Source organism: Ammospiza caudacuta, chromosome 18 (genome assembly GCF_027887145.1).
Source record: "Ammospiza caudacuta isolate bAmmCau1 chromosome 18, bAmmCau1.pri, whole genome shotgun sequence".
In the NCBI taxonomy this organism is placed as follows: Eukaryota; Metazoa; Chordata; class Aves; order Passeriformes; family Passerellidae; genus Ammospiza; species Ammospiza caudacuta.
In genome coordinates this window covers 14,355,407-14,377,899 of record NC_080610.1, presented here as the reverse complement: position 1 = coordinate 14,377,899, position 22,493 = coordinate 14,355,407, and the positions used below count along the sequence as shown (strand labels likewise).

The 22,493-nt window shown below is 45.4% G+C and overlaps 1 protein-coding gene across 1 annotated transcript in view; it reads right to left on the bottom strand.

Annotated features, from left to right (window-relative positions):
- Positions 1-22,493, bottom strand: part of TMEM132B (transmembrane protein 132B) — a 209,404-nt gene that overhangs the window by 130,089 nt on the left and 56,822 nt on the right. The window contains exon 2 of the mRNA XM_058816681.1: positions 19,719-20,598. Coding sequence (XP_058672664.1) covers positions 19,719-20,598 — 880 coding nt within the window. The remainder of the gene's footprint in view (positions 1-19,718; positions 20,599-22,493) is intronic.

The window sequence follows — 22,493 nt, the reverse complement described above, 5'->3', positions numbered from 1 at the left end:
TATAAAGCCAAATCTTAGGATTACCCCATGCATGGAAGTTTTCTTTGGCTTGAGCAAGACAAATCTCAAGATATACAGGCTTGAAACAAAGCAAGGAGAGACCTCAATGTCTTTGAGTGGCTTTTTGTCCCTCCCTGCGGAGCGCTGTGCTGTGAAAGGCTCCCACAGCCAGCAACTGTGCCGAGGTGGCAGCGACAAACGCGGACCTGTGACAAAGCCAGGGGACGGGAGAGCTCTGTCTGGGCAATGACAACGTGTATTATTGATGGCTCAGCCACCTGCAGGCTCAGGGCCTGGAGAGGAGAATGGCTCTGTCCCAGGAAGGACCTGAGGAGGCTTGAAGGCAGGTGTGAGTCCCACAGGGCACATTTTTACATCTAAATCACAGCAGGACGAGCAGCGCCAGCTCAGCCACCACATCCACCCATCACCGACCCCACCACCCGTCCAACACACAGCTCAGCTCTTCCTCCTGAGCCTGACAAGCTTCCCAACAGCTGCAGCATCTCCAGACTTCAAACCCTTTAGCAGGGATTCTTCAAGGAGCGAACGCATTTGCTGAAATTAATTTTGGGCTGCAGCTTCTTAAGAGGTGCCCATTCCTACATCAGGCAGATTAGCGGCACAGCCGGCTGGAAGCTGCGCTCTTCATCAAAACCAAAAATGTGCTAAGCAGATTTTCCCTTTTGTTTAGTGGAAAGCTACTTTCTTCAAGGTGACTCAAGACAAAAGGCAGTTTGCTTAAACAATCAGAGATTTGCCAGAGGTCCCCCTTTTCATCCTGATCAGTTCCTGTGGCTCAGAAGAGAATTCTGCAGAGATACACAGGAGTAGGACAGTGGAGTCAGAGCCCTCGCTATTGTCAATCCATCGTCTGCAAACCACAACCTACCAGACACAAACATGCGGATTCAGACTTGATCAAAAATGGTTAGAAAGGAGAAACAATTTAGCCACAGCAGGATTACCACTACATTAACTGGGAGGTCAACCCAACTATTCAGAACTTCCATTATGAAGGAAAAGAATGCAAATCTCTGCTTACCCCATCACTGCTCCAACAGTTACATATTCAGATTTCTTTCTGGAATAAGTGCAAATTTGCTTTGATTCTATGACATTTCATCACTTAATACATTTATAGCATGTCAAGGGAAAACTTGACTGAATTCACAATGCTGTACTGATTGAGTTCCTAATAGGAACAGCTGTCAGAAGGACTTGTAAGGATAAATTTCAAAATCACATTTCCTAGTTGGCAGAGGACTTTCTGCACTTTCCATACCTATGTACAGAACTTTCTGGTACAAAGAGATGGACAATCCATCAGCCCATGACATGGCAGCTGCTGCAGCCAAACCAGCACCTGCACAAAATGCTTTTTTCCAGAGTCCTGCACTTGTGTCTCACAGTAATGGACTCAGGAAAGCTTTGCTGGAGACTCATGAACAAGCTGAGGGAGAGGAGTGAGAGATCAGCTGAGGGGAACCCACCAGAAGGTCCCCCAAGTACAAACCACCCAAGCAAAGAGCTCAGGTGTGAGCAGAGAGCACAGGAGGCAGCAGAGCTGGGGGTCAGCATCTCCCTTGGCTGAAAATGGGGAAATATGACACAGAAAACAAATTAAATTCAAGTTTAGCCCATGGCCAGTGCCCCAGCCTCAGAGCTTCCTGTCCCTCTCAGTCTCTACCTATGAATGGAAAAACATCTGGGGAGTTTTGCTCTGCTCCTGATCCCTCCTCAAAATCTTCACATTTGTTTAGAAAGGTCTTCAAAACACAGCTTCCAAGGGAACCCAAGCATTTCCCAATTCCTCTCCCTCTTTGCAGAGACCTGCAAGGCTCTGAAGTGACCTTGAGCACTCATGACCCTGTTTCAATCAGGCAAAGAGGGGGAAAACCAGTGCTTTTCAATACTTGAAACCAACCAGTTTCAAATAAATATTTAAAGCTGTCCTGATGGTTAGATAAGCAGCTTCTGCAAAGAGATTGCAAACGTTGCAATTGTTTTGCCATACGGTCGCCAGCAGCTGGAAGCTCTGAGATGCCCATTTCAATCAGAAATTTTCCATTTCAAATACATTTGGCTGTTTGTTCCTAGTGGGAAATGCTTCCCATTACAGAGCTTTCAGAAGACCTCAAGGAGTGCAGCACAGGTGGCTTTTCTTGAAATGGGGGCAAAGCACAGCTTTCTGTAAACACTCCTTTTGATCAGTAAATAAGTAAGAAAAGGTGCTGTGCCACACTTTCTGCACTGCTATTAGGCAGCTGAGGGGCTCCTGCTAGACCAGACAAAGCCTTCAGTCAGTCCCACAGAATATTCCCAAACAAATGAAAAGAACAGGGGGAGGAATTCACTTTAAAGTGCATTCATTGTACTTTTCTTTTCATTAAATATAATCATATGCAACAGCTCCTCGTGGTGTTGAACGGACAATACTCTTCACTCCTTTTTCATGCCAGCACTTCAACCACTTGTACTTACATTCCTCCACCTAATCATTACCTCGCTGCTGTTAAAATCCATCATGCACTAGGGGCCAAATCTTGAGGTCCCCACTCAAACCCTCACTTAAATGAGCTCTTAGGAGGATTTTTGCATGATTAAGCATCACAGGCTTTCCCCCCCCTCCCCCTCCAACTGATATTTGAATAAAGAACAGAAGAATTGGACTTGATCATTTCCATAATGCTTTCATGTTTTCCACAATGCCACTCAAAAGCCTAAAAATATGGCAGAGAAGCCCTGCAGGGAATTAATGCAAAGTGTCTGTATTTGCACCAGGAACCAATTGCTGAGAGAAAAAAAAGGATATCTGAAATAAACCTGGAGGATGCATTAGCCAAAGCACTTGTGAGCAACTTGCCCTTTAAAGTACGCATGGGACAAATTCATCTCGAGAGTCACTTCAAAGAGAATGGTCTGTAATCAAAATTAATCACAATTAATTTGGCCCTAGGTTTCTGCCACAGAGAGCAGCTCCTGCAGGCAGCTCTGCGGGCAGGGATCACATCCACAGCGTCCACCTCTGCTGAAATTGCCAATTCTGCTCTGCTGGTGCCATCCTCAAATGCTGCAACAGGATCCAGGCCAAATTTGCTTATCAGCTCTGAACCATGAGGCCAGCCAGCAATATGTGCTGAATGGTGCTCTTTTGGAGGATGTCATCTTTCTATTTATATTACCTAATTCTTCTCCTCCAGCTCCCTGTGGCAAACCAACAGTTGAAATCAGCCAGTGGAAGCTGACAGGGTTATGTAAGTGTCCATTTGCTGTGCATATGCTCTGCCCCCTAAGGCAGGCAATCACATGAGAGAGGTGCACCTTCCCTTTTTGATGTCTAAGCACATCAGAGTTTGGAGATGCTTCGGTGTCTCCACCCTTGCTGGAGGAGCTGAGAAGAGGCAGCAGCAGAGAGCTCTCACAGGGCAGACTCAGAGCCAGGTGAGAGATGCTTCTGGGCTGGACACGGATCCTTGTGTGCCATGAAACACAGCCCCAGCAAACCAGGCAATGTCAGCTCCACGTGTGAGCCCTCTCAAGGCATTGATGAGTGGACACAACCCCCAGACTTTCTGCCCAGGCTTAATCCCTTGCTCTGCCAGCACAAAAACAAAACATGTCCTTGATGTGGAAAGCTGCAGCTTCCCTGCCTCTTGATCCCTTTCAGTCTCTACCATCTGCTTCAAAGCAAACTGGGTTTATGGACCTGGATAATTCTTTTGTTCCAAAAATATTTAACTTACACGTAAAAGAAACAATATTAATCCCTGCAATCCATTAATTATCATAGCCTTCACCCCAAGGTATGCAAAAATGACACAGGCCCTATAATTTGAGGGACTGTTGGCACCAAGTCTCTTGCTCTCTCGAAGCATCCAGGGTTTAAAACCTCAGGAAAACTCTGTAGGAAAGCTGAAGTCCTTAACTCAAATTTAGTGTTAAAAATATGACATGAAGTTTAAAGTAGGCATTTTAATTATGTATATTCACATTTTTTTCTTTGCTATTCTACCCTGAAGCTTTGTCAGAGTAGAGCTCACCAATATAGAGCACTAAGGCTTTACCCACAATCAGAATCTGTAAATTCAGCTCCTCCAAGTGTTCAGTCACGTGAAGACAAAACTGATTCCTGCTGCCCCTTCTCCTATGTTGAATGTGTATTTTGGGAGGTGTGTCTTCCCAGAATATTGTAGTATCACTTCAGAAACACCCCAAGTTTCTGCATGCAAATTCCTGTGACACATATCTAAGACAAGTGAAATCCAGCAATAGCAACTGGAAGTGCTGGATTCTTTTGCACAGAGCCAGCACATGGGCTCTGCTGAACCCAAAGAAGATGATGCGAGCCTGTGTCAGGCTACAACACGGCAGAAAAGGAAGGAGCCATCACAGCACATGAGGAATGTGTCATTTTCCCCACCTTTTCTTGGATGGTGAGGCAGAAGCACAAGGAAAACAAGCAAGTCGCTCACGACCACAGCAAGAATAGCACCAAAGTCCCCAAGCACAGGACACGCTACATACTTGTAGTAACAAAAAATATATCTGTCACTGCATGTCACACGAGCTCATTCAAACCAAAAATTTATCACTTGCTTCGGACTCCAGCCAGGTGACAGCAAATATATCATGGAGCTGTCAACAATCTGCTAATCTGGGCTGTGAAGTGTAGGAATACAAGAAGCTTAAAAATATACTGCTCCTTCAGAAACCATAAATTCTGCTGGCTCTTTCTCACGTACCACTGGGTAATAGGTCTGCTCCAGCTCCTTCCCTCCCACCTCCTGCAGTTAAACAGCTCCATTTTGCATGTCTATTTAGAGAGTGACAATCAGCCACACGAGGCAATCACCCATGGGTACAACTCCAAAGCACACAGACCCTCTCTGCCTCTGTGGCTGACAAGAATTACCAGTGGCAGATTTAACTGCAAAGCTGGTACAGAAATCCCAGGACAGCACAACTAGATTTTCAGAGACAGCTGGAATAACATCCCTGCCCATCTGGACACCTGAGCTCTTGGGCTCTTTGGAACAGAGAAGAAAGCAAAAAGAAGAGAAGGAAGACCTTTTCTCATCCATCTGAAACCAAACCAGGTGTATAGGCTGTGCCTTTTTGGAGACAGAGCAGAGGATGCACAGTCCCATGAGTGAACCCTCAAGGACTTCAGCTGCTCCTAGCTCATATACTGGACAAAAATTCAAACTGAGCTGGGGGAAGGAGCTCTGATTATAAACACAGGAGAAGTTTCAAGGAATACTTCACAAATAACAGCTTGTGACACTTCACACTGGGCACATTTCTGGGAGATTACAAACAAAAGCAAACGTCCTTGTTGTCCAAGTCATGATGCTGTATGGACACCAAGCTCACCGAGGTCTGCATTATCCTGCTCAGCCTGAGCTCCTGCCCTTCCAGCCCTGTGACCTGGCCTGGCAGAGAAGGCAGCTTGACTCCCTGTTCTTTGTGAAAATTCAGCTCTTTAACTGCATTTCTCTTATGCCCAACACCTTGGTGTGCCTGCCATTCTTCATTTCCTCCTCCGGCCACAAACTTCAATTTTTTCCCCTCAGCTCTTAAACAGCGCGTAATTACAACTAATTATCGATCACTGAGGGATTACTGGATGACAAATCCAATTTCCACGCTGTTATCAAGCACGACTGACTGGGGTCCAGGGAGGATGACAGGTACCTGTGCTGAGGGAGCCCTGCAGGTGTCTGAGCCAGGTGGCAGCAGCATTGTCACTGTCACCAGCACCAAACCCACCTGAGGGCTGATGTGTTTAGGGACCTGTGACACAAAACTCCATAAACCCACACCGAGTGACAGTCCTCACCCCAAAGAGACTTACAAGCCTGCAAAAGCCTGAGCCTTTTACATCTGTAAATGTATTCAATTTGGCTGCATTTGTACCACTTTTGCATTCCATTTCTGCAAATACCCTCCCAAGCAAGCGAGCTGGCAGCGATGTTCAGAGAAACAGCTCATTTCAGGGCAAAAAACGCCACTCCATTTTCCTCAAAGCAAATTTTAAATTTGCATGCTTTGGTGCACCTGCTGATCTCAACAAATGGGCTGATGAAGGGAAGGGGAGCCCTGTGCAAGCCCCCAGAATGCAGCTCACATGCAGCCCATTAATGGCATTTGTGAGCTGCAGCTCCCCAGAAATCAGGAGTTTGCTGCCACGTGCTCTGGGTTGTACAATAGAGGCACTGTGCACACAGAACATTTAAGAAAAAAAGAATTAAAAAGAGAAATCTGAGAGAAAAATACATGGAGCTGCTCAAACATCACTGAACGGAGTAAAAAAGCAATGTTTTAATAAGAAGTCACATGATGAATTGTTCCCCAGTTGTACTTCAATGGAGTTATTCACATAATTCAAGCAGACACAAATCCCAGTGTGAAAATATCCGTGCTCTTGTAGCCCAGTGGCAGCCCTTGCAGCATGACTTACAACAAAAGGCTGAAAAAGTCCACTCCCCTGGTACACACAAATTGGTTTATTATTAGAGCTCATCCAGCACCATTATTTTCTGACAGTAAATGTGTTTTTAACAGAATTGAAATTGCCGTAAAGAACATTTTTCTTGCAAATGTTTAACTTTTCTTTGGGGAAAAACCACATTTTTGTTTCACGTCTCTTTAACATTAAGATACATTTCCCTTTACATTCTGTTCCTAAGGAAGCACGACACAATTTAGAAAATGCTGCACTAAATCTTCCTAGCTCCTAAAAGAAAAAAAAACCTGAGAATGAGCCTTACATAAAGAAAGATTGCAAGTACCTTACTAAGGACTTTATTCATTAAAAAAGACTCAAGTCTATTCTGCTTCTTGTCTATGGAAGTGAAATATGATTTTATTAAATGAAACCCTTAATATGTTTGCTAAGACTCTGTCAGGCTGAACATTAACTACACTTCCATTGTTTTTCAAGTCTGAAAAAGAAAGCTGTTCTGCAAAGAGACAATCTCACTTAAAGCTTCTTAACCTTCAGAGCAGAGGGGAAATTTGCTTTATGAAATGCATTTGCAATATCCACCTCGCACAGGGCACAGTACATTCATAAAGAGAAAATGCAACAGCTCTCAGAAAGCGTTTAAGGAAGGGAGGAGGGGGAAAAGAAGGGGATAAACCACAGTGCAGCATTTCATTTGGGGTAGGAAATTGCAGATATGAGCCCCGATGTGGACAAATAGAGGATGATAGACAGATAGACAGGGACAAATAGAGGAATGGTCTGTGTATTAATGCTTGCCTAGAGTAACTCCCTAAGCCGCAGAAAAGTTTATCTAGCAAGATATTAGGAAGTTTTAAGCTTAATAATGGAGCTCTGTGCATTGTGTTTAAGGGCTTACAAGCAGGTATTGTATTAGAAATAAGCAAGCATTGTTTAACCGAAGGTACCTGTGCTTACAGTGGTTGGACAGAACTACTGTCAATATAGAATATATACTATACAGACATAAATACTGTCAATGTGCTTTTGCTTTGTGTGGTTGGTCAAAAAACTTATAAAGTGAGTTGCAGCATTGAGTTCAATGTCTGCTGCCTGAGATGTGAGCTGGTGGCATCTTCCCATTGTCATACCCATGGAATGAGAGTGATGCTGGAAAATGAAACAGCTCAAGGCACGTTCCCAGCAGTCCTGTCCTGTTGGTGATTTATGCACAGATCCCAGGAGCGATGCCCCGAGCCTGGGTGCACCCAGGGAGAGTGTGTGTGTGTGTGTGTGTGTGTGTGTGTGTGCACAGCCCTGCCCTCCTCACTGGAGATAATCCCTGGGCTGCCTTCACTGCTCTTTGTGGGGCTCGCACAGATGGAGCAGTTCCTGAGCATCCCCCCATGGAGGCATTTTAGGGGAGGGATGCTCTGAGCCCTGTGCGGGGATCACAGCCCGGACACGGCTCTGCTCCCAGCGGGCACCCGAGCTGGACCAAGGCAGTGTCACAGACATCTTTTATGGAAATCCTTCCCTTAGGATTTTTCCTCCTGAGAAGCTGGGAGGCCTCAGGAACAAAATGTAAACAATGATTATCTACTGCTGTGGAATGCAACAGGTGCATCTGGGATTGGGCTTATGTGGTTGTTTCTGATTAATGGCCAATCACAGTCAGCTGGCTCGGACTCTGTCCGAGACAGAAGCTTTTATCATTGTTCTTTTTCTATTCTTAGCCAGCCTTCTGATGAAATCCTTTCTTCTATTCTTTTAGTACAGTTTCAATATAATGCATATCACACAATAAATCAAGCCTTGCGGAACATGGAGTCAGCTCCCCGTCTCCTCCCTGCCCCTCAGAGCCCAGTGAACGCGGTCAAAGGCAGCGGCTCCCGAGCGCTTCCCCTGCGGGGTTCCCGCTGCAGCGCAAGCCCGCTCTGCCCTCTCCTGGCCTGAGCTCGGAGCCGTGCCGGGACAGAGGGACACGGCGGGGCTGCCAACAGAGGGGTGGGCATCCCCCCTCGGGGGGCACCCGCAGGATGGCACCTCCGTGCCCACCACCAACTCGCCATCCCTGGGTACTCTCTGTGCCATCCCAAACCCACCTGCCCTGCCAACACACCCAAGGGACGAAGCAGGAGCTTTCTGCTCGCTGGAAAACAACACTTGGAGGGCAGGGGAGGCATTGCCTTCCTCCTTTTGGAGAGCATCTGCTCCTTGAGGTGTATCGCTGCAACACGAGCAATAAAAACAGTGATTTGTAAAATGAAAGCAATGACAGACGTTCCTTGTACAAACAGTGTGAGACACTACAGATAAAGTAACGTTACATAAACAGGCAAAGCATTAGAACTATTATCACCAACAACAGCACAGGGGACACAGCAGTTTAGCAAAGGAAGTGAAAAATAGCGGATGTGATTTAAGAGGCAGAGAAAATCTGAGCTGGCAAGTTGTAATTACTGCAGCTGAAAGCCAGCCAGGATCCTGGTTGACTGCCTCCAGGCTCAGGAAATGCAACCCAGAATCTTTAAATGACCAAATAATTGGGCCCTGGGTTTCATGTCCCCAGTGAGGCACAACCATTGATGTGGAGTTCCAGAAGAACCACAAACTCCATCCTGCCTGCAGATGCTACCACCAAGCATTGACCTGAACCAGATCTGCTCTGCAAGGTCATTTTTCTTCCCACTGTGGTACAGCTGCAGGGCTTTTTCAACCATTCCTCAGCTTCAGCAGCCTGTAAGCATCTAATGTCTAGTCAGAGGACATCATTCATCCATTTTATGGTTCCCAGAATGCAAAGATATCTACCCAATTTCCTAAGAAACATTAATATTAAAGGATGGCTTTCTCAGCCCAAATCATGCAAGCTGAACAAAGTTCTCCTGACGTTTCATGACAAGGTGATTAATAATACCAAGAAGAAGAATGAAATGATACCAGATTATAAACTATTGTAAATCTTTCAGTCATCCCAGGAATAATGAATGTAGATTTCTTAGGAGAGCAGTACAGATTTAAACAGAATCATTTTCATTTCCTTGTCAGTCAAGAGGCTATTTATGTAATATCAGAAAGAGACAATGAACTCACGTAGTCTTAAAAGGAGAGTCTAGCACATGTCCTTAAAAACAAAGGATTCCAAGGATTGTCCTAAGCTAGAATTTCCAAAATTGTTAAATAAAATGTTGCACTTTAACCATTATTTTTGATCACTGACCTTCCCTTCTCCAAGCAGGAGCCACAATGAGAAGAATGCAGCTGGATTCAAATGTCTGAGCTGACAGGACCAACCTTCTTCAAAGAATTTAAGGGTATGGTCAGAACTGTACTGCCCTAAGAATCCACTGGACCAAAATGCCCCAAATTCCTTGATGTGTATTTTTGAGTCAAGCAAAATGCAAATGCAAACTCTCATGGGTGGTTCTACAAATGCTGTTCAATTTTCAGCCCCCATCTCAAGACAAAGTCTATGGCTTTTGGCTGCAGGGGAACCCAGTGCCCTCTGACCCCCTGGGGCACTCTGTCCTAGACATTACCTCAACACAATAATTAATAAGTAATAATACTGAATTTGAGCTCGTGGAATTTGCACAGGCTAAATGTTCCAAAGAAAAATGAATAATGCATGCAGAAGAGATTCATTTGGGGGAAAAAAATGTAACTTCAGTTAGAAATAAAGCCCTGGTTGCCTTGGCAAAGAGGATTTAATTGCTGTAATCGCTACATCTCACATAAGGTCGCTGTTTGAGGGAGTCCACAGTGCTGCTATTCATTCTGTGGCTGCTCTATGGCAAATAAAGGACTACTGGTCCCTAGAGCATCAGGGCAATCATTCTGAAAAGGTTTAAATTATTTTTAAAGGGTTATTACCTTTGGCAAACGAGTCAAAAGTCATCTTAGCTGAGGAGCATAGGTACTTACACCACATTATGGAGATGACCATGGCAGGAAATGCCACAGTTAGGAGTGTTCTGCTGGTGGTGCTGTGTGCCATTACAAACACAGCTCCAAACACGAGCGTTCCCTATCCATCTGTGTCCTGCCCACCCACCCACCGTGGCTGCCACTGTCCCTAACCGATTTCCCAGAGAAACACGGAGCCAGGACACTGGCTCACACCCCTGTGCCTTCACACAACCAAATTCCAATGGCTTTGCTGGCACTAATCCCAAGGAGCTCTACGGAAGTCAATTAAATCACCCCTCTTTTCTGGGGAGCACTGAGAAGACTCTGGCCAGGCAAATTAAATTAGAGATGGGCCAGAGCCAAATTCCCAGATCCAAAACTACCCAAAGCTCAATGCATTGGATCCAGCTCCAAATTCTCACAGTCTGCTGCTGCTTCTCTCTCACCTCCCAGGCCAGGACAAACTTTTCAGCTTGTCCCCGAGCATCACTTGGTGCATTTTATCACCATCCTCCACCAGGGATCTGCACCAAAGTGCTCATGTGCGTACTGCCTGTGGCTGCTTGGCACATTTCTTGCCCAGACCCTCATTAACTTGAGCAGATGCTGAGAAAGCTCATGAACAAGGCATTGCCTCTCCCACACTTCTGCCTCTCTGCCTTTCCCACTTGTTCTCCTCTAGGACCAGCACAATTAGAGATGGGGATTTAGTGAAAATGCATTGGAGGGCTCCTTCATCAATACCACAAAAGGTTGGGCCACACAATGAGGAAAAAGGAACTGAGAAAGTTTGCTTGGCAGGAGATTTTTCAGAAGGATGAAGTGGGGGGGACTGGAAGGACATTTTGGTCTTGGTGAGCCATTTAAAGGGAAGCATGCTGGGGCAGAGGGAGGGTGACAGGTTTGCCCCACAAACATGGGGCTGCTTGAGTGAGCATGGCTCCCCTAAAAGCACCCTCCTGAGGGGATATCCCTGGAAATACTGCTGCTCAGAGCAACTCCTCCTCTGCTGGGAATACCCACAGCATCTCCCTGGGGATCCTGAGGAGAATTGAGATATTTCCCTTTTATTTAGGGGTTGTAACCCCCAACTAAGGGTGAAGCACTGCAGCACCCAGGGCACTGACAGCCAGCACTGCTTGGTGCCAGACCAAAAGCTGGGGGAGAGGAGAGCCAGAGCGCTCAGGAGCGGCTCTGGAAAGAACAAGAAGAGCCCCTGATGGTGCCCCCAGTGCCACCCAGCACTGGCCCAGGGGCTCTGGGGGCTCTGCCAGCCCCAGGTTTCCCCATCCTGGCACAGCCACTGCTGCCCCCGCAGCTCCGGGCTGCCAGGAATGGTGCAAGCAGTGAAATAGCTTTAACTGTAAGCACCATTTGCTGTGCCTCGGAATGGCAGACTCATTTGTCACTGTTTTCTTCTCCTGCAGCTCTTTGGATTCATCTGGGATCCAATAACTTTGTTAATATGATTTCTTTCATAACCTGGCCGGGTACAGCATCCAAGGCAGCCGTGGCAGCTATTTGAAGCATTAAATACCTCACACAGCACAGCTCCGTGCTCTGCCTTGCCCAAAACCATTTCTTACCAGTCTTTTATTGACATAAATTGCATGGGGAGCAGGAGCAGCACCCAAAACAAGAAGATATGTTGACAATTTTCTCACAATATTTGGTTTCCTGCTCTTTCTGAGAGTCCTTTCTCCCCGGAGCTGCCAGCCAACTATCACAGTGCCCTTCTTCTATCAGAGCATGCAAAAACTCATGGGTAAACACAAGGACAAAAGCAACTCTCTGTTGCATCAGGCGGAGCATGAAGAAATTGAGATCAATGTGCTCCCTCAAAGCAATACTTCATCAGCTTCACGGGAGAGTAATCTCATTTTTACCGGGATAAAATGACAGCAATGCATGGCCTGAAACATCTCAGGAAAAAAGGAAATTTCAAAGTAGTGGCATTTTTCTACTTTTAATACTATTCATTAGAGTGAATGTAATGAATAGAAGGAGAAGTAACTGCATCAAGGAGCGAATCACTGTTGTGTCTGACTTGTTTAAACAAGACTGTGATTTACTGCACTGCCAGCTAATGAAGAGCTGTACAAGAAGCTGATCAATGCCATCATTGTCTGGCAGCACAAAGCAGGGACTACTCAGCATATTGTCCAAAACAAAGGCTCCCCCCAAGCTCCCCGCCAGGGGATTGTTTATGAGGACACACGGTTTGCAGAGAGCCTCAGTGTGCCCCAAACTTGAAATGATCACTCACAGACAGGAACCTTGCTGACCCGTGTTCCCAACCTCAGTACAAGGTAAAAACTAAAAGGAATGGATGAAGAAAAACAAGACAGCTGTAAGACAAACATTAAATTGCCCTTTGTGATACTGTGAATTTAAGCAGTTTTGTCACCCCAAGGCAGCTTTGTGTTCATTAACAGAGGTAACTCAACTCAGAGCTGGCTGCTCACAGGCAAAACTCAACTTCTAATTCCATCTTCTGTGGTTTCCCTTCCCATTTCAGAGCTGCACCAACATTAATCACAGCAAAGGTAAGACAGGATAGCCCCCAGCAAAAGCAAGTTCTGGAGGAGAGCAGTGGCAGTGCCCTGAGCTGGCTGCAGAGGCTGAACTTTGGGGTCCCTGTGATGCAGCCCCTCACCCAAAGGGCTCCCCAGCCCCATCCCAGGCAGGCTCAGCACAGGGGAGGGTGAAGCACAGCCTGTCCCTGCCCCAGTGCTCTGCACACCCACACCTGGCCCTGCAGCAGGCCCTGAGCTCGGCAGGAGCTGCCTGCAGTTAATTAGCAGGAGCTGTCATGTCAAAGCTTCTGGAGACGGGGTTCAGCTTACAAGCAGCTTGTAGAGCCCGATCCATTTGGAAATGTAAAATCTCTTTCCATTACCATCAACAAGGCAGAGTTTGTGTCAGGGCACGTGGTGCATTGGCACCTTCAGGTCCATGGGAATTGCTGCTCACATCCCTCCCCTGGCAGGGCACAGCAGTGCCTGCTGACATGGGCACACAAGGGCCTGCCAGGGCTCCTCTCACGATCCCTGTTTGTCAAACAAGATGCAGAGCCACCAGTGACACACAGCACCAGGACCCCACTCACAGAGCAGCCGTGAGACACCTGCTCTTGCACCAAATAACTTGAAATAAAAACAACCACCTCTCTTATTTCCTACTTTATGGTTCTGGATGTGAGAAACACCAATTAATTTATGTGACACTGCCAGATCCTTACTGCTCCCAGGTGCAGATGAATGAGATAGCTGAGGTGCTGGAATTCAGGGCTTGAATGGAAGCAGAAGCAGGCTTTCAAGGCAAACCAAACACCTTCTCCGGTGGGAAGTGGATCCTTGTTTCATTCCAGCTGTACTCAGTGTTCTAGCACTCACATTAAACATTCCCAAAGCACCAAAATTAAAAATAACTGGCAAACTCTTCAGTGAAAAACACTGGCGGAACACACGCACAGGTTAAATATTTGTAATTAATTCTGCATTTTGATGCACCCTCCCCTCCAACTCGTACAAACATTTCCCCACTCCCATGAAGAAGAGAGCCAAGGCTGTGGAGGCCCAGGGAGGAGCAGACAGTGGGAACAGTCACCAGGACCTGCCCCATCCTCCCTGCCCTTATCAGCACCTCCACACAGCCCAGGGGCCTGGTTTGTCACAGAGCAGCAGGCCCAGGACCCCTTCTGCAGGAAAACAGGCGTTTCCATCAGGAAACATCTCAATTAAAGCCCTGTTTTATCACCACGAGGCTGCAATCCCATCTGGAAGCGCTTCCAAGCCAATACCCAACAATTCCCAGGGCCTCTCTCTGTCACTGGAGCTGCTGAGCAGTGATCATGGACAGCTGATTATTGCAGCACATAGTTGACCTTTATCTAAAATTCCATTAAAAAGCTTTATTGACTGTAGTCTTGCAGGCTCTTTCAGGACTCACTGGGCCATTTATTCCCTGCTTTTAGAATTGCTCCAGCTCTAAGGAGGAGTTATTTTTTCTTGTCATTTTGAGCTGGTTTTAAGGCAGTATGAGGGGGTGGTTTCTGGGGCAGAGGAGGTTATCTTAAGGCACGTGAGGAGCACAGAGAAGCTGCCAGGGTGGCACAATGATTTCCAGGCTGGTTCATGGATATGGATCCAGCAGCTCCCAGGGAAAAAAATCCTTTTTCCCTTTAGCCAAGAGAGATTCAGGTCTAAGTACTTCATACAGCATCCTTGTGAAATTTGTTACTCCATACCATCATGTCAGGTTTTCATCAGCTGCAGCCAATTTTTCTGGGCCACAAGCCGGTCTCAAACAGAAATAGGAAAAATGAAAGAATGTTTCAACCTTTTCTGAAAGAGGATTTATAGAAATGGTTCATTCAAGCCAAAAAAACCATTCTGGTGACAGCTCCCCCAGGCCTCATTGGAGTGTCCTGAAAGGATATTACTCCCTTTCCATTCAGTAACAAAAAGAAAATAAAATAGTGGGAGGAAGACAATATAGGCATCAAGTGAAGCAGGAGATCTGGAAAAATGAAACAGTGTGAATCTGTCTTGGAGGAATATGAAATAGTGCAGAAGTACTTGGGGACTGCAGAAAGGTTGCACAGACAGATCTGGCATTTCCAGACTTAGCAGTGCTTGATATTTTTATTAACATTATGTATCACTATTTCATATTTACATTTAGTTCCATGTACATTCAGAGAGGAAAGAGAAACCAAAAATTTCAGCATTCATCCTGGGTCTATAAAATTTTGGACTCAAACCCAAATTATTCCCAATCCACCCATAATGGTTTATTTCTGTGATTATTTCTAAATCTGAACCAGCATTTCAGATTTCAGAAGAGCATTTTTACATTTTTTTTCCTTTCTCAACACTGATTTCTGCTGAATGTTCATCCTTCGGTGATGTTCCCGTGAATCATTTCTTTCTCTCCCCAGTGACAGAGCTCCCCATTCCCAGCAGCTTGCTTGGGAGGGATGAAGGCCATGTGGAGCCTCCTCCTCATAGGCAGCCAGGCTGCATTCCCCACAGCCTGTACTCTCATTTTCTATGCATTTCCGGATCCAAAACCTTCTGTTTTCTCTCCCTTGTTTGCTCTTGGCAGCTATTGGCAGGAGACATCCTCTTAATGATCTTTTTCTGGCCTTCTAGACGACTGCTCAGACTTCTCCAGATCTTTCATTATTAACACAGAAGCCTTGTAAGTCACTTTTAATGGTCTGTGCAATTTTTATTCCTTAGCAGGAGACATCACCTCCTCCATATGGATATATGTTTATTAATATAAATCCTTAATATCATTTTGCCTAGTGAGACCAATCGGGAAGGGTCTCCTGGTGTGTGTAACACCTTGGATTGGGTTCATGACCTGTTTCCTCGCTGTTACCCTGAAATTTCTCCCATTTCCAGCTCCATTCTTTGCAGACACAAAGAAGGATGGCTCCTTGCTGTTGGGGAGGGTGAGGGATGCCAGCAAACCCACATTTTGTGTGTGATGTTTGCTGTTAATGCTCAGCTTTCAGGGGCAGCACATCCCCACTGACAGCTCAGATGGGGAGACTTGGAGAACAATCCAAAAATCCATTGTTTACTCCTAAAGAGAGTGTCCTCATTTCTTCCCTATAACCAAGGGGCAATTGTCCATTTATTTCATTAAACGTTCTCCTGCTGTACAAATTGACTCCCATTTTTCTTTTCAATTCATCCTCTGAGTCTCAAGACGGAGTTAAATAATAACAAACACCACAGAAACAATAGAAGCCATTCCCAGTGCTATTAGATGAGATTTCTGTTCTTCCAGTTGAGCAGGAATTGTTTTCTCCTGTCTCTTTTATAACTCCTCCATGTATCAGGAGACTTCTTCTGTCTAGCAATTAGCACTCAAGTTGCTGTTACCCCTTCTGTAGTCACAATTTCCATCTTTTCTTTTCCCATTTACTACATTTTATCTAAGTTTGTTAGTGAAGAGGGAAACAGAGATACTCCAGCACATCAAAGGACAAAAAGCCCTGAAAATTTGTGACACTGAGGTATGTATGAGTCCTGCTGGAATCTCAAACCTGTCCTTCATTTTTACCCTTATTTTTTTTAACAAGGTGGCCATAAAAGAGTTTAATCATGGCAAACATAGCCCATTTCACCTACCTTTACAGTTAAACTGTGCTTAGTGACAAACCACCAAACATAATGGGCAAAATTTATCTTCCCAGATGGTGAATTTTGCAGTACAGACCAGACCAGCAAGGCCACAAATTAATCTCCAGTGTCACAAGCATTTCATCACACACATGTACGGATCACTGTCAACAAAGGCACAGCAAAGGCACCGAATGCACACTCTGTCCCCAAATTCTGCCCCCTGACACATCTGTGCCCTTCCCTGACACCAAGCCACGCTGGCTGCACTCCAGTAGGAAAAGAAATAAATGTATTTTATTTAAAACACAGCACCATAGAGCTCCAACCCCACCTGAAATTCAAGTTACTGAATGAAAATAACCAAGCTCAAGCCAGGCAAAGCCAGTTAGGAGTGATGGAAGGGACGGGAAGTGAGAGCTGGAGCTCACAAACAAGCTGCAGTGTCACCCTGCAGTGCCAGGGCTGGAGGATGGGGATCTGACAGGGGGAGTCTCTCAGCACAGCACATTGCTGAGTCCAGGAACTGCTCCCAGCTGCTTCTCAGCTCCCAAGCTTGGGTAAGAATCACAGATTTCACCAAAACAAAAAAGAATCAGCTCCCATATGAGAATTGAAGTCAGTTCTGCTAGGAAAAATCCAGCATAAAATAAAACACTATGCCACACAGCATGAAATAGTAAAGAAGTGCATAAAATTGAGCATATCTGCTCCTTTGCATCCTGTCAGAGCTCAAGGCTGTGCTGAGAATGACTTGGGTTTGATCTATCCTCTCATATGAGCCAGACCCTGCTACACTTACAACAGATATGATTAAAAACTATCAGTTATATTAGGCAAAAATATATTTCCCAAGGCAAACATTCACTCCAATGTCTTTTTCTCTGGCTATAACACACAGAAATTCTAGGTATAGAAGAACCTTCTGGGTTTTCACAGACATTAACATTGAGCAGAAAACCAGGGAAAGCTGGTGAGGGAAGCTGCATAAATGAGATGTAGGCACTGTAGTGCTTGTATTTCCCTCAGCATCATTCCCTGCCTTCCATGTAAACTTCAGCTGAAAATCTCTCCATGGACCCAACATACATCATTCAACACAATCACAGCAACAGTTGTAGATTCTCTTCCCATTCTAAAGGGCAGGTGAACCACCAGCAGAATTGCATTCTGCCTCTCACTTTCAGCATCCAAATGAAGGGTAAATAAAAATACTTTCAGTTTCTCTGATGAAAAGCACAATGCAAGCAAAGCCAAATAAAAGCCCAGACAGGCTAGACTACAGAGAGCCAGCAGTGAATTTTCCAAGGAAATATTTCTGGGCACGTAAAACATGCTGATTTATTGTACCAGAAGCATTTCCTGGGGATGAACAGATTCCATGCACTTTTCAGAGAAGGAAATCCCCATGGAAACCTGACTGCCTTCCCAGGAGCGCTGCGATGGACGTTCCACATGTTGGGAGAACAGCTGGCAGCTGGGGCCATGCACACCCCATGGGCTGTGGGACAGGTGAGGGCTCAGCAGCAGCCAGGCTCCTGTGGGTCATCCTGGGGCTCCCCAGCCTGGAATCTGCCTGCTCCCCCAATTTCTGCTCCCCCGAAAACCCAGCTCAGTTATTGCTCAGTGCTTCAGGACCTATTTTGCTTTTGAAAAACACCATTTCGAAAGTGCCTCTGCAAGGAGTTTTTTGTTATTTCCTGGCCAGCAGAAATATCAAAACTCAACCCTTGCACCATTTGTCACGAGGTAAATGCTATTTTAGAAATTCCAGTGGAAAGAAAACATCCTCGTCTTAGGCTGGCTCTAATACCTTGGGAATTTTATCTCTGGTGTGGGGAAGAGAACAAAACCCTGCGAATTAAGAGCTGATGTTAAATCCTTGCAGAGCCTTAGGCAAATTCTATAATCTCTCTGCTATGGCGCCGAGGATCAATACACGCCTGCTGAAACCCGACTGCTCCGCCAGGCCAGGCCATCCATGCCGGTGGATGCTGGCCAAATCCATGTTTGACAAATTAAAAACACTAAATCCACAAAGAGCACCAATAAGTTGTGTTTAAAGGAAGCCCCTTCCTGATCCAAACCTTTTCAAGTTTGGTTAAACCCCATTATATTTGTCACACTTTCCCCCCGTTAGCAGCGCTGTGCTGTGAATCATTTGTCCCTATTCAGGCAGCAATCTCTAAGTTTATTAATATGCATGTGCTATTTCACAAATGCTGAATGATTTGAAAGTGCTGCATAAGGTTTGCTGTCTGTTTTCTCAACATCTGTCCCCAAAGTGCATTTCTGTCACGTTTTGCTCCCATCCTTCTCGGATCAAAAGTTGGAAGTAAGGAATGAATCTGCTCTGAGGTTTCCCCTTCCCGAGAGTCCCACATCCTTACAGCAGATGACACTTTCCAATTACCTTTTGGCCCTTTTGTTCCCCCAGTTTGGCTCACATTTCTCTCTGAATTTGGTCCCTGTGCAGCTCCGAGCCGAGTCTGACAGCTAAGGACAGAACAAATACGCAGCACTAACCCTCGGGGTGGTTTGAAATGCCTGAGTTCTCCTATTACAGGCAGATTCACAGGGAAAGGTCAACAGAGAGTCCCCAGACTTAAAACAAAAATGGGCCATGAAACTAGCAGTCAAAAGCCTGAAGAAGCAGAAAGGGCTGATCTTACAGGAAAACTGAAGACAACTTGCAAAGTTTAGCCCCAAATCCTGGCTCTGCCAAAGGATCCCTACACAGGCTGAGCTCATTTCCTCAGCTCCCCTCTGTAGAATGCAGCAAGAGTTCTCACCACGTTTGACCTGTGCAGGATGTAGGCCATGCATTTTGGAAAGATGATGATGATAAAGTCGATAAAAACAGAGGGAACTTCACCAAAGAAACAGAAAACCCTCCTGCAAACTCTTTAGCAAAACACATTGCAGCAGTTACCCTAGCTGAGTTACAGAGGCGGAATTTAATAGGCAGAATTATGACTAGAAGCAAACAGAATTAAAAAATAACCAAACAAACATTCATAGCCCATACTTTAAAATCAATGTCCATGGTCCAAAAAGCATAATAATTCACACAGATAATTCCAGACTATCTATAGTTTTCACCTGTTGAAGAGGAAATGCAGTTCTCTCATGAATACAGTAAATATAACCAAAGATTTACACCCAGTTTTGATTTGCCCCTCTTTGTTTTGCATACAACACTTAAAAAATTCTCTTACCTTAATACAAACTGGTCTGCTAGCGAGTAATCAGCCAGGAAAACATGGAAGGTCACAATGTCCCCCTCTCTGACCGGGCTGAGTGGTAAGTGAATAAGGATATTTTCATCCACCCTCAGGGAAGACTGCTTTAATTTGTCCTGATTTGGGTAAACAACGATGCTACCAATCCTCTCCATGGCTGACAAAGCTTGGTGCTCATTCTCTTCACCTGCATGGATATTGTTTTCCCATTTTGCATCCTCTGGAGAACATTCCCCATCCACTGCATAAATCTTATAGAAGAGCTCCACAGTAATCCCTTCCAGGGAGGCTGTTTCCTCTGAAAGCAGGGGTGGAGGGGAACTGAACCAGCTGGGAGACAATTCCAGCTCCACCACACATAATCCCAGGTGGCCTGTCAATCTGCAGCTGGCCACCACTTCTCTGGACTCCAGGAAAGCAAACATCTTCACACAAGGCAGCATCTCCTCAGAGTCGTAGTCATCCCAGTCCTTCCCTGCTATATAGAACAGGGTCTGTATTTTGGGTTTGTTGGAATAGATTGAGCTGTTGATTATGTGGGATTTTAATTTCCAATTAAAAGTGAATTTATTTGTGAAACCAAAAGATGCAGAAGTCAGCATGAGGTCCAAGGGAACGGGTTGTTCAACAGAAAAGGGTCCGTACGTGGCATTTAGGACAGGTGGCTGTTTGGCTTTGTATATAAAGAATGAATCCACCCTGGACTGCAAACTGGAGTTCCTCATGATATCCTGGTTGGCTTCCTTGAGGAAGAAGAAAGTATCAGCATTGGAGATGTGGGGGTTTGCAGGGAGATAGGTTGGCAGGTTGGAGAATCTCTGGATGCTGTCCATGATCCCTCCTCGGCTCTCCACCACTGCAGCCAAAGAGAAAAGGAAACAGAAAAAACTCAGATGTTTGCTCAGCAAGGCCTCAGCTTCTGACAAAAGCAATGGATTGCAGGAGATCAGCCCTGCTGGCCACAGTTCCAGAACAATCTGACACAGGTACCATGGACAACACTCGTGTTCACAGCTCAGGCTGGAACAGTGCACCAGCTGTGCAGCTCCCTTCCCACCTTCCCCAGCCTGTTAGCTGCTTAAAGCCATTAATCAAAAAATCCAATACTGGTACCACCAAGAGAGGATCGATTGGCCAGATCCCAAACTAACTTCCCAAACTTTTTACTGGCAGTCTATTTTGTTTTTTCCTTTTATCATCAGCTCAAACTTTCAGCTTCTCCTCACCCATGTTTCAATGTGCCAAAGGAACTGACATATTGAATATTAGTAGCAGTAAAACAGAACAGTTTAAGCAGTAAAAATGGAACATTTCCTTTAATCTACCGTCACTAACACACAAAGCAATGGGGGTTGAACATCTGCATCACTCCCAATCCATTCTGCCAGGTCAGCAGCTTGGAGATTAGTGAGAACCTGATAAAAGCTTCATGTTCCTGAAACCAAAACTTTTCACGATAAAATATATGGGGTTTGATTGAGATCTCAGTGGGATGGACTTACAGGCAAGAGTGAACTTGAGAGAAGGAGAAATCCTTTACACACAGAAGGATCTCAGACACTTAGAAGGATTTTTGGGTTTAATTCCTGAGGAGAATAAAACACATTTGGAAACCACAGAAGTTTCTCTACAACACAATGGTCAATCCTCCAGCCAGCACTGAGCAATTTTTCCCAGGAAAGAAAAGATTCCAGAGGGAGGGAGGGATCAAACAGACATCTTGGGTTTGGGCTGGTCTCTAATTAATAGTGAGATATATTCAGTGTGGGCTGTGATCCTACCAGAAACAGTGGCTCTTTCAAACTAACAATTCATAACTAACAAAAAGCCGGTGAATCCGAGCTCCTGGGACTGCTCAGAGGAAACAAACAGAAACCAAGGAATTAAAATGCAGCAGTTCCATAACGCTCAGAGATAACAAAGGCACAGTGACAGAGCCTGAGGTCAAAGCTCTCATTGTCCCTCTGGAGCTGAGTGCTGATTTCACTGTTTGTCAGGGCTGCCCAGAGCAGATACACTGCACACAAACAATTACACCTGCTCAAGCCAGATGACTCAGATTCCTGCAGCCACGACTTAGCAGAGATAAAAGCTCTAATATTAAAGCTATTTTTTTTTTCAGGTTGTGTATTTTTAAAGCCTACATTTATCAAAGACAGATTCTAGGGCAAATCCCATCCATTTGACTTTGCTCCACTCTTGTTCTCAGTTGAAATTCTGGTCATTTGTTTTTGATAGTCTGATATTATCTACACTCGTTTAAATGCCTCTCATTTCACCACAATACTTTTGCCTTAACTTTTGCTGTATATTTACTTGTGTCAAGGAGGTTTTTTCAGCCATTGAAATATTCTTTGTGGGAACGAGTAAACATGAAAAAATATACAAAAAGCAGCAAAAAAAAAAAAAATTCTCAGCAGGAAACACTCTGCCAGCAATCTCCTCTCTCAGCACTGCACCTGGGGATCAGTTCAGGGCTTCCTCTCAGCTTCACAGGCAAATGGAAATGTGCCCTGCCTTGCTCTCATCATAAACATCAGCCCAGCTCTGGAAGTCACCAGCACAGCCCATGGTGAAATGCAGAAACCCAGATAATGAGAAACTGGCAGCGGCATCACACACGGGACAACTGATTTTCTCATGAGGAAAACTGACCTTGGTCCTTCCCTGCCACATTTTCCCTCCCCATGTGGATGATGGGCAGAAAGTCACCAAGGGATGCTTTAGCAGCCCCATTTCTGCTCTGTGGTT